A 12336-nucleotide genomic window follows, 5' to 3' on the forward strand; every position below is an offset into this window, starting at 1 on the left:
AGCAATCTCCTCCCTGCCTCCCATAGCAGCCTGGGATACACCTCATCAGGCCCTGTGGATTTATCCACCTCCATACCCACCGAGACAACTAATATCTCCTTCTTTTTAATGATAATGTGCTCTCAAGTTTCACTATTCCTCTTTCTAAAATCTCCAGCCACAATGTCCTCCCAGTGAATACAGATGAAAAGAAGGCTTCACCTACACTCTCTGGCTCTATGCATAGATTGCCCCTTTGGTGTACAAAGCCTGTTGGAAGTTGGTCTGGAGTGTGGGGAAGTCACTGGGAAGGGGAGGCAGGCCGTGAGTTCAGTGGGAGCAGCGAGAGTGCACAGGGAACTGCAGCAGCCTGGGGAACAGCATAGTCTGAGCATTGACCCTTTAAATGCCCGGTCTCAGGGGGCCTGGGGTCAGTGAAAGTTGGCTGTTCCATGAATAAACAAGGACATGGCAACACAGTGGTGGAATGGGTAGAGCTACTGCCTCACAACTCCAGAGCCCTGGGTTCAAACCTGACCTCAGCTGTTAAGGCAGAATTGATGGCTTTGAGGCCAGGTTTGCAGATAACAGTCAGAGGGGCAGGTTGTGTTACGGAGCAGGGAGCCTGCAGGAGGATTTGAACAGATTGGGAGAATGGGCAAAGAGGTGGCAAATGGAATATTGTGTAGGGAAGTGCATGGTCATGCACTTTGGTAGAAGGGATAAAGGCGTACACTATTTTCTAAACAGAGAAAAAAATCAATAATCAAAGGTGCAAAGGGACTTGGGAGCTCTCATGTTGGATTCCCTAAAGGGTAACTTGCAGGTTGAGTTAGTGGTGAGGAGGGCAAATGCAATATTAGCATTATTTCAGGAGGACTAGAATATAAAAGCAAGGATATAATGCTGAGGCTTTATAAGGCTTTGGCCAGACCGCTCTTCAAGTATTGTGAGCAGTTTTGGGCCCCTTATCTAAGGAAAGGTGTGCTGGCATTGGAGAGGGTCCAGAGGAGGCTCATGAGAATGATCCAGAGAACAAACGGGTTAATGTATAAGGAGCGTTTAATGGCTCTGGGCCTGTACTCGCTGGAGTTTAGAAGGATGTGGGGGAGGATTTCACTGAAACCTACAGAATATTGAAAAGCCTAGTTGGAGTGAACATGGAGAAGATGTTTCCTAATGTAGGAGAGTCTAGAATCAGAGGGCACAGCCTCAGAATTGAGGAGTGTCCATTTAGAACAGAGATGAGGAGGAATTTCTTTAGCTAGAGGGTGGTGAATCTGTGGAATTCATTGTCACAGATGGCTATGGAGGCCAAGTGATTGAGTATATTTAAAGCAGAAGTTGATAGTTTCTTGAATAGTCAGTGTGTCAAGGGTTATGGGTAAAGGAAGGAGAATGGGCCATGATGGAATGGTGGAACAAATTTGATGAGCCAAATATCCTAATTCTGCTCCTATGGTTTGTGGTTATCTATGTGGAGTTTGCATATTTTTCCTGTATCCACATGGTTCCCACCTCCCAAACACCCACCCCAGGCGCTTTATTTTTCCTCCCACATCTCAAAGGTGTGTAAATCAGTGGGCTAATCAGCCACTGCAAGTTGTCCTTTAGTATGTGAATGAGGGTTAGAACCTGGGGGGAGTTAATCGGGATGTGGGGAGAATAAAATGGGATCAGTGGAAATGGATGATTGATAGCCAGTACAGATTCAGTGGGCTGAAGGGCCTGTTCTCATGCTGTATCTCTCTATGGATCTGTGAATGATGTTTCCTGGACCAGAGATGTTGAAAATCCCCCTGGTATAGCTAGAAATAGGTGTTCCTGTTACTGATGACATTGATGTGAATTTCATACCAGAATCACTGTTCTAATCCAAACGAAGCTCCTGACAGAATACCCTAAACAACACTGAAGTCTGGGAATGGTCCCGATATTTTTCTGCCCCATTTAACTATTTTTTTCAGCATTGAAAATGAATTTTTACACCAATGTATAACTGATAAAGTGGATGATAAATACATTTTCCAGTCAGTCACTCATTGACTCCTCCAGCAGTTTAGTGATATCATTGTTTCAAAAGGACCTTTCCCTGTAGAGGTACAACACAGAGTCTGCAGGGGTAAGATGCCCCACCAGTGTAGGCCAGCCTAGGGATTACAGTCATAGTGAAAGCTTCTCACCTGCAAACTCATCAGAACATTCAGCAAATCATTCATTCCTGTCAATGTGTCCACACTCTGGAAAACAGCAACCAACAAGGTGGGAGTGATTGCAATTGTCCGGGTGAAGACCACACGAGCAAAGCGAGACCACTTGAGGTTCAAGAAACCCTGAGGAAGGGAAACAAGATGTTAAGATGAGCAGGTTGGTGTGAGAATGCTATCTGCAATCACCCTTACCCCACTTCCATCTGGATCCAGCTGCCCTTTACCTTCCCCATAATAGTTTCCATTCTCACCTTCCTCATAAGTCAGTGTCCAGCCGTGACAGCCCTGCGTTCCTGCTTATCTCCCTCAAGCAGCTTTCTCCATCTTCACCCTCCCCTCCCACCGAATACTTGGCTCCATCAGCCTCTTTGCTATGTGCTTCCATATATCACCCACCTGCCCCTGTCTCCCAACCCCACCCCTCCCTCCATTTGCCTGTCATTCTTCACTCCTCCTCAGTCCACTATACACCCACTGGTTCCCTGTCACCCCTCTCCCTCCCCTTTCTATGCTGGCCATCTTCCCTTTCCACTCTGTCCCAATGCAGGGTTTCAACCGGAAACGTCGACAGCCCCTCCCCCCCCCCCCCCCCCCACAGTTGCTGCCTGACTCGCTGAGGTTCTTCACCAGACTATGTCTTACTCCAGATTCCACCATCTGCAGTCTTGTGTGTCTCTGCTTCTGACTGAATCTTGCCTCCCCCTTCAGTTGCTGGCTATGTAACAGTGCAATCTGGATTGTCACGCGATGAATACACAAGGCATTGTAGCTGGCCCAGTTGTGTTCACTTGCCCCAACAAAACAAGGCCTTCATAATCCAAGCAATAAATGGTTTAATGCAACACACACAAAATGCTGGAGGAACTATGGAACTAGACAGCATCTATGGAAAAGAGTACAGTCGATGTTTCGGGCCAAAACCCTTCGGCAGGACTGAAGAAAAAATGCTGAGTGTATTTAAAAAGTGGGGGGGAAGGGAGAGAGAAACACAAGATGATAGATGAAACTTGGAGGGGGAAGAATGAAGCAAAGAGCTGGGAAGTTGACTGGTGAAAGAGACAGAAGGCCATGAAGAAAGAAAAGGGGGGAGGAGCACCAGAGGGAGGTGATGGGCAGGCAAAGAGATAAGGTGAGAGAGGGAAAAGGGGATGGGGAAATGGTGAAGGGGGGTTGGGGGCATTATCAGTAGTTTGAGAAATCAATGTTTGGATTCAGAATGATTTAATGTTTGGCTTGACGAGTAGTTAAAGTTGTTTCATTATTGAAGAAAAGAAATAGGGATAACCCTAGAAACTACAGATCAGTGTGAAGTTCCTGGAGAAAATTTTTTAGGGACAGGATTAATGAGTATTTGGAAAACCATGGCCTAATTAAGGACATTCAGCTTTGCTTTGTGTAGGGCGTTGAGTTTTACTGAATTGATTGAGTTTTTCAAAAAGGAGAGGAAGGTGATTGATGAAGGTAGAGCAATGCACACAAAAAGCTGGAGGAACTCAGCAGGTCAGGCAGCTTCTATGGGAATGAATAAACAGTCGATATTTCGGGCTGAGACCCTTCATCAGGACTGTCCAGCCCTGAAGAAGGGTCTTGGCCCGAATTGTCGACTGTTTTTCTCATTCCCAAAAATGCTGCCTGACCTGCTGAATTCCTCCAGCATTTTGTTTGTGCTGCTTTTGATTTCCAGCACTTGCAGAATTTTATTTGTTTATGATTAATGTGAATGCTCTCTACATGCATTTTAGTAAGGCACTTGATAAGAACTTCATCAGAATCTCATACAGAAGATTAAGATGCATTGAATCCACTGTGACTTTGTCATTTGGATTCAGAATTGGCTTATCCATAGAGGACAGAGGGTAGTGGTTGATGGGAATTATTCTGCCTGAAGGTCTGTGACAAATGGTTCTCAGCAGGGATCTGGGGTTTCTGATATACTGTATAAAAATATTACCTGTCTATTACCTGGATAAAAATGTAGATGAGTGGGTTAATAAGTTTTCAGACAATACAAAGGTTGTCAGTGTTGTAGATAGCATAGAAGGTTGCTAAAGGATACAGCAGGATATAGATCATTTGCAGATATGGGCAGAGAAATGGCAGATGGAGTTTAATCTGTGAACTGTTGTACTTTGAGGGATCAAGTATAAAGGGACAGTATACTGTTAAGGGCAAGGCCTTTAACAGTATTGATGTACAGATGGATCTTGAAGTCCAAGTTCACAGCTCCCTGTAAGTGTCTACACAGGTTGGTAGGGTGGCTAAGGTGGCATATACCATGCTTGCCTTTATTAGTCAAGGCACTGAATTCAAAAGTCAGAAAGTAATGTTGCAGCTTTATAAAACTCTGGTTAGGCCACATCTGGAGTATTGCATTTAATTCTGGTCTCCCCATTATAGGAAGGCTGTGGAGGCTTTGGAGAGGCGTGCAGAAAAGATTTACCAGGATGCTGCCTGGGATTAGAGGAATGAGCTAAAAGGAGAGTTTAGATCAGTGTTCACTATGGGAGAGACCAGAACTAGATGCAATGCTCATGATGGGAGAGACTAGAACTAGGTCCAGTGTTCACAGTGGAGATACGAGAAATGGACCCAGTGCTCACTGTGGGAGAGACCAGAACTGAATCCAGTGTCTCACTGTCAAGTCTTGTACAGTTTTAAAAGTATTTATTCTCAGTAAACCCCATGGTATCTTAAATTTGCAGTTTACTGAACAAAGTCAAAGTTTACCTCCATGACAAACTGTCCAGTGTATGTCCCTGACATGGTTGAACTCTGACCTGCAGCCAAGATGCCAATGGCCCAAATGTAGAGAGCAGGAGCTCCGAAATAGCAGCCCAGCACCACACCCTGTGAGCAAAGGAAAAGGGTGGTTAACTGACTTGAGTGCAGCCATAATGTTGATCAGCAAACTTTGTTTTTTAGAATCAGATGGCACTGCTGCTATCGCTGGAAGGAAAGAAACATCTCTCAGATCATCAATACATCCTTGTCACTCAGTTTGAGCCTCTCCTCTGACCTTTCATGCCTGGAACCAGCCCAGAGAAGCTGTTTAGAATAATTTCCATTTCCAAAGTCCAGGATACAAAAAGAATCACTTTATTTGCCTTTGCTGCTGTTGTTCACCCTCCAAGTAACCTGACGGATTTATACAATAAACATCCTGCACCATCTGTTTCCCAGACCACTCATCTCCTCAGCACATTGATGTGTCTTTCACTCTCACCATTGTTAAACCTTAACGATTGGTGTCATCTGCAGATCTTGGTTGAAGATATGAGTACACAGCAAAGCCAGCTGGAACACCGGTGCACTTTGCTCCAAACATCCATCACACCTCTCTGTTTATTATTCTTATAGAGCCATTAAGCCTGGTAAAGACTTGTAAGTACCCAAGAACACATGTAAAGACACATAAAGTCTCAAAGCATCAGAGAGGCCCTAAGAGGTCTGAAGAATAAAGCAAGGCCTTGAAAATACCTAGGGAAATTCTCTAAAAAGCTTGTCAGAAAACTGATACAGTCTTGTAAAGATTTGCAATAATCTGCAGCGATTCATAAACAAACTGAAAAGAGCAGACTTGCAAGTCTTGTAAAATCCAGTGGACTTGAAAATATATGAAGATCCATAAAATCTCCTATTATCCCAGATGATCTATAAATGGATCATAATGACCTGTGCAGACTCATAAAAACCCTTGGATCTAATGAAGATGCATATACGTACATAAAGATGAATGAAGGCCTGTAAATAAAGTGTTGTTTATATGAAATATTCATACAACACTTTCATACAACACCCTGTGTATGAAAAGAATTACACAGGGGAAGAGATTTCAATATAGGTGCATGAAGTCCTGTAAAGTTTATAAATGACTATACATATTGATTAAGAAGCATAAAGACTTGTAATAAAAAGTGTAAAGACTTGTGGTTATGAGTTGAGATGATTAAATATCACAGAGAGTATGTGAAATCAAGGAATGTCCCAAGGAAAGCCAACAGCAATTGTAATAGCCTGCTGGAATCCATAAAGACTTACACAAACTCAAAGTAACTAAAGACCTGTAAATGCTTATAAATATTTGTACAATTATGTTGTATAATTCAATTTACAGCTGTTCAAATCTGTAGCCTTCAAGATACATAAAAAGGCTCTGGACTTGTAAAACCCCAAATGCTCACTCTCCACCACTGGGCCATGACCCCATCTCCCCTCATCACTGTGGCCCTAACCCCATCACAACAACCAGCAGCTGGTGACCAGGTTGCTGTCTAGCAGGAATCCAGTGATGGAACTCAAGGGAGACATGAAAGCTGGGGTTTGGGGAAGCAAACAGTGATTTCCAGAAACATACCCACATTATAAAAGGGGAGGTGCCAGCAGTATTAAAGTTAATAAAAGTTGATAAATCCTCAGGGCCAGACATTGTGGGAAGTGGGTTAAGGAATGGCAGAAGGAATTTAATTCAAACAGGTGTGAACTGATGCATTTTGGGAAGCTAAACCAAGGCAGGGGTTGCACAGTAAATGACAAGGTCCTGGACAGTGTCGTAGAACAGCAAGAACAAGTATGTTGTTCCCAAAAAGTGGTGACACAGGTAGACAGGGCAGTGAAGAAGCTGTATGGTACGTTTGCCTTCATTGGTCGGGGCACTGAGTACAACAGTTAGGATGTTATGTTGCAACTTCATCAGTTGTTGGTAAGACTACAGTTGGAGTAATGTGTGCAGTTCTGGTCACCCTCCTATAGCAAGGATGTCATTAAGCTTTAGAGTGCAGAAAAGATTCATGTGGATTTTACTGGGACTGAAGAATTGAGTTATAAGGAGAGACTGGAAAAGCTGGGACTGTTTTCCCTGGACCGAATGGAAGAGGTCAGGGATGGGAATGTGAAAGTGAGAGCAGGGTGGAAATTGGAAATGATTTATCATTGTCACATGTACCCAGAGAGAGTGAAAGATTTTTATTTACGTGCCACCCAGACAGATCATGCCATACGTCATCAGTACATTGAGGTAGGCAACAGGAAAACATCATGCAGATTGTAGTTGCCACCTATGCCATCCCAGTGAAGCCCAGTATAAGCTTGGGGAACAGCTCTTCATCTTCCACCTGAACACATTATGGCCCTCAGAACCCAAAGCCGAATTCAATAAATTCAGATTGCCTTCCTTTTCTGTTTGTATCAGGTTGGCACAACATCATGGGCTGAAGGCCCTGTACAGTGCTGTAATGTTCTATGTTCTAACTGGCCAGTTTGGATGAAGGATCATCAACCTAGAAGTTCACTCTGTTTTTTCCCCTTTCTACAGATGCTGCCTGACCATTGAGTACTTCCAGAATAGAACATAAAACATAGAACACTCCAGGCCCTTCGGTCATAATCTTATGCTGACCTTTTAACCTGCTCTGAGATCAATTTCACCCTTCCCTCCTACATAGTCCTCCAATTTTCTATTTACTGTGTGCTTATCTAAGATCCTCTTAAATACCTCCAATGTATCTGCCATGCACTCACCACTGTCTGTGTAAAACACTTACCTCTGACATCCTCCCTAAACTTTCCTCCAATCACCTTTAAATTATGCCCTCTCGTATTAGCTATTTCTGCCCTGGGAAGAAGTCTCTGGCTGTACTCTTGATTTATACCTTGTATATCTCTATCAAGTCACCTCTCATTCTCCTTCACTCCAAAGAGAAAAGCCCGAACTCGCTCAACCTATCTTCATAACATAATTGTTGTTCTGCTTTTTTTCCCAGATTTTGAGCTGTTCAGCCTTCTGATCTCTCCTCTGCTTCTCTGGAGCAGAGCCCCGATCCAGACCACTGGGCATCAGGTATTAGTAGCAAGCCCAGCCATGGCTGGCACTCACGAGGATGTCCTCCGAGCAAATCTGGTTTTATTGCAGTCATGGTCCGCTCCTGGCTATATCTGCTTTCAACATATGCTGCTCTCTTCTTAGAGCAATGAAAACAAATTCTTATGCCAGTTCCGTGTCTCTAATAGATCCGTATAGACCAGAAAAGATCCAAAGAATGGCGCAAAGGTAAAAAATTCCAACACATAGACTATGCAACGCAGACCTGTAGGATATATAAAGATACCTTAAAAACCCAAAAGACTTATTGAGGCTCAAAGAACTGTTTTGGGGTTAGATAAAATTCCATTAAGTGGTTGTAAAGAGCTGTAATGAGTTGCAAAGAAATACACTAACCAAAATTAAGACCCACTCATGAGTACAGGCTCCTCTGGTGCACTTACCCCTTTGTAAATATCAACGTTCAGAGTCTTGTTATCGATTGGGAAGAGATCAGAATGTGGACTACTGCTGTTTGCACACACCTCATGCTGCAGGAGTTAAAAAAAGGAAAATATCAGCCACATTTAGAGACACAGTCTTTCCTCGGGGGCTTTCTCTTTAAAACCACGTGTCACTTTTGGACAACTGTTGGTGACGCTCAGCATTATGACATCGGGCAGGAAACATGGTGCAAAGTGGCACTCAGGGTACCAGAAGGGTTTTGACATTATGGCATCTATATGTGATCAAGTCACTTTGGTAAACTGCTACAAATGTAACACGAAGATCCCAGAGTAAATGATATCAGCCATCAACAGACTTATTGTAGACAATCAGAATCAGGTTTATTATCACTGGCTTGTGACGTGAAATTTCTTAACTTAGTAACAGCAGTTCAATGCAATACATAATATCAAAGAAAAAATAAATAAATAAATCTTGTTCAGTATACTTTATACAGCATAAGTATATTGAATAGATTAAAAATCGTGCAAAAAACAGAAATACTATATTTTTTTAAAAGTGAGGTAGTGTCCCCAAAGTTTCAATGTCCATTTAGGAATTGGATGGCAGAGGGGAGGAAGCTGTTCCTGAATCACTGAGTGTGTGCCTTCAGGCTTCTGTACCTCCTTCCCAATGGTAACAGTGAGAAAAGGGCATGTCCTGGGTGCTGGAGGTTCTGGAAGTAATTGATTCTAGAGGTAATTACTGTCCACCTCTTGCATTTTGAATTTCAAAAGCATAGCTTATCTAATCTGCTGTGGGAAGGAAAATGTTAACATTTAGGGTATTGTAAAATCTGGCACTGAGACTCACAGATGGAGCATGGACCAGAGTGAATGAATTGTTCCCTTGCAGGGCGCGCGCGCACACACACACACACACACACACACACACACACACACACACACACACACAAAATCCTGATGAGTCCTGATGAAGGGTTTTGGCCCAAAACGTCAACTGTTTAGTCTTTCCCATAGATGCTGCCTGGCCTGCTGAGTTTCTGAGCAAACACGAGGAAATCTGCAGATGCTGGAAATTCAAACAACAACACACACAAAATGCTGGTGGAACACAGCAGGCCAGGCAGCATCTATAAGGAGAAGCGCTGTCGACGTTTCGGGCCGAGACCCTTCGTCAGTTTCTGAGCGTTTTGTGTGTGTTGCTCGGATTCCCAGCATCTGCAGATTTTCTCGGAATTGTTCCCTTGACCCGCTTCTGACTGTAGGACACACACAGCCTTTAGCATTGAACTTATCCACGTGTGTATCTTTTGAGAAAGGTGAGGACAAGTGTTGTCCACCCCCTTGTTACCCCCTCTCTTAGATAGAGCTTTTTCCCCAGAAATAGAGGGCACAGGTTTACAGTGATGGGGGGAAGATGTAATAGAATCTGAGGGACAACCTTTTCACCCAGAGGGTGGTTCATATATAGAACTAGCTGCCAGAGGAAGTGGTTGAAGCCAGTACATTTACAACATTTAAAGGGTACTTGGACAGGCCCATGGATAGGAAAGGTTTAGAGGGATGTGGGACAAATGTAAGTAAATGGGACTGGCTTAGATGGGAATCTTGGTCAGAAAATGGCCTGTTTCTGTGCTGTATGACTCTGTGAACTATATCAAAAGTACAGTACATTGTTTGGCAAGACTGGATGACTGGTTGTGAACAAAAATGACAGAAATTGTCAGTGACTGCCCAGCCATAGTCCTACTCGAGACATGGCGCCAGTGTGCAATAACTGGGCACCAGTATATCCAGTTACTGCTCACTCCCACACTTACCACTTGTGCGTTGGTCTGATTGTAAAAAGCTTCTGCAAACACCGAGACCACAAAGACATTAATGAGGAAAGACACAAACAAAGCCAGACATGCTTCGATGAAGAAGTAACGATTCGCCTCCCTCACTTCCTTCTTATTGGCTCGATTCACATCCCTGGACTGAAGGAGAGAGGGAAAGAAAGAGAGAGAGAAGCATCAGTTTCAGTTAGTCCCAGAGGTTGACGTCCCTCCCCGATTTTTGTCACCTTCGTGTTTCACACAAACTCAAAGCTTCAATCAGAACCATACTGAAATTCAAGATGTCTTTTATTTTAGCAATACACGGGGGAGGGGGCATAAAATTTGTGCAGAGCAAGATCCCACCAATAACACATGGGGGACAGATTTATGGGCTTACCTGTCCTCGTGATCATTAGCAAAATTTAAAGTGGACGGCTTGGGTATTTGATAATCAAGGAATAGAGGATTATAGGGAACTGGCGCAGTTGAGTTGAGGCCTGGGATGGATCATATCCTACGCTTATTTTCTTGTGTAATCACACTGAGTTGTTTTTATTTGGGATGTTGAGGATTACATACCTTCCATGGGAAATACTCGGAAGTCTTGGGTGAGGGCCTTGAACCTTCATGTTCTGAGGAAGGTTGGAAATCAGGTAAGTAGGCTAGGTCAGACGATGACCTTTGCCTGATGTTGCTGATTCAGATCAGCTCTGGAGAAAGTCTAGGTGACCAGCACCAGAGTAGAATCCTCAGGAAAAGCCACGACTTTCCCTGTCCCAGACTCCTAGCCCCTAACTACCCTCTCCACAGGCAGCTGCTCCAGATGTCACTGAAGCTGTTCCAGAGCAGCGCATGTTAAACAAGAGGAGATGTTGGCAGTCATGAGGTGCATAAAGGTGGATAAAGCCCCAGGGTCTGATCAAATGTGACTTTGGACATTGTGGAAAGCCAAGAAATTGCTCAGGCCCTGGCAGAGAGATTTGTATCATCTTTTCTCTTTGGAACGAAGGAGGACGAGAGGTGACATGATAGACTTGTACAAGATGATAAGAGGTATAGATCAGATGGATAGCCAGAGACTTTTTTTCCCAGGGGGTGGAAATGGCTTATGTTGGGGGGCATAATTTTAAGATGATCAAAGGAAAGTATAGGGAGGATGCCAGTGGTTAAGTTTTTACACAGAGAGTGGTGATGTGTAGAACGCCCTGCTAGGCGGTGGGGGGGGAAGAAAGGTGGTGGTGAAAGGGGGAGCGATAGAGGCAGAAGCATTAGGGACATTTTAAAAAGTCTTACGTAGGCACATGGATGATAGAAGAATGGAGGGCTATGTAGGGAGGAAGCATTAGATTGATCTTGGAGTAGATTAAAAGGTCGGCATGACATTGTGGGCCAAATAGCTTGTACTATGCTGTCATGTTCTATGATCTATCATTAGCCACGGGTGAGGTACTCGAAGACTCGAGGGTGGCTGATGTTGTTTAAGAAGGGCTGCAAGGACAAGCAAGGGAACTACATGTTGGTGAGTCCAACGTCCGTTCTGAGGAAGTTACAGGTGAGGATTCTGAGCAGCAGTATCTACCTGCATTTGGAAAGACAAAGACTGATTAGGGGGAATCAGCATGGATTTGCATTTGGGAAAACAGGTCTGGTGAATTTAATGGAGTTTTTTGAAGAAGTGATCAAGAGGATTAATGAGGGCAGGGTAGTTGATATTGTCTACAGGATCTAGATCAACTGGGGAAGTGGGCAAAGAAATGGATAATGGAATTTAACCCAGGCAAGTGCAAAGTTAAGTATTTTGGGAAGTTAAATGAGGGCAAAAATTACACAGTAAACAGAGCCCTGGGGAGTGTTGTAGAATAGAAAGACCAAGAGGTACAGGTACATTGTTCCCTGAAAGTGGTTTCACAGGTCAACAACGTGGTGGATGGTATTCTTGCCTTGATTCCTGAGGCATCAAATATAGAAGTTGTATGTCATGTTACAGGGTATATAAGGTGTTGGTGAGACCACAGCTGGATTATTGTGTGCCGTTCTGGTTGCCATACTATAAGAAGGAT

General features: G+C 43.8%; 1 protein-coding gene across 1 annotated transcript in view; it reads right to left on the reverse strand.

The window, feature by feature from the left end:
* The window catches only part of LOC132384736 (natural resistance-associated macrophage protein 2-like), a 57788-nt gene that overhangs the window by 12106 nt on the left and 33346 nt on the right, over positions 1 to 12336 (reverse strand). Inside the window, exons 10-13 of the mRNA XM_059956170.1 lie at positions 10277 to 10435; positions 8451 to 8537; positions 4917 to 5036; positions 2163 to 2312 (exon numbers count right to left, since the gene is read on the reverse strand). Of these exons, the coding sequence (XP_059812153.1) occupies positions 2163 to 2312; positions 4917 to 5036; positions 8451 to 8537; positions 10277 to 10435 (516 nt within the window). The remainder of the gene's footprint in view (positions 1 to 2162; positions 2313 to 4916; positions 5037 to 8450; positions 8538 to 10276; positions 10436 to 12336) is intronic.

Source organism: Hypanus sabinus, chromosome X1 (genome assembly GCF_030144855.1).
Source record: "Hypanus sabinus isolate sHypSab1 chromosome X1, sHypSab1.hap1, whole genome shotgun sequence".
Classification (NCBI taxonomy): Eukaryota; Metazoa; Chordata; class Chondrichthyes; order Myliobatiformes; family Dasyatidae; genus Hypanus; species Hypanus sabinus.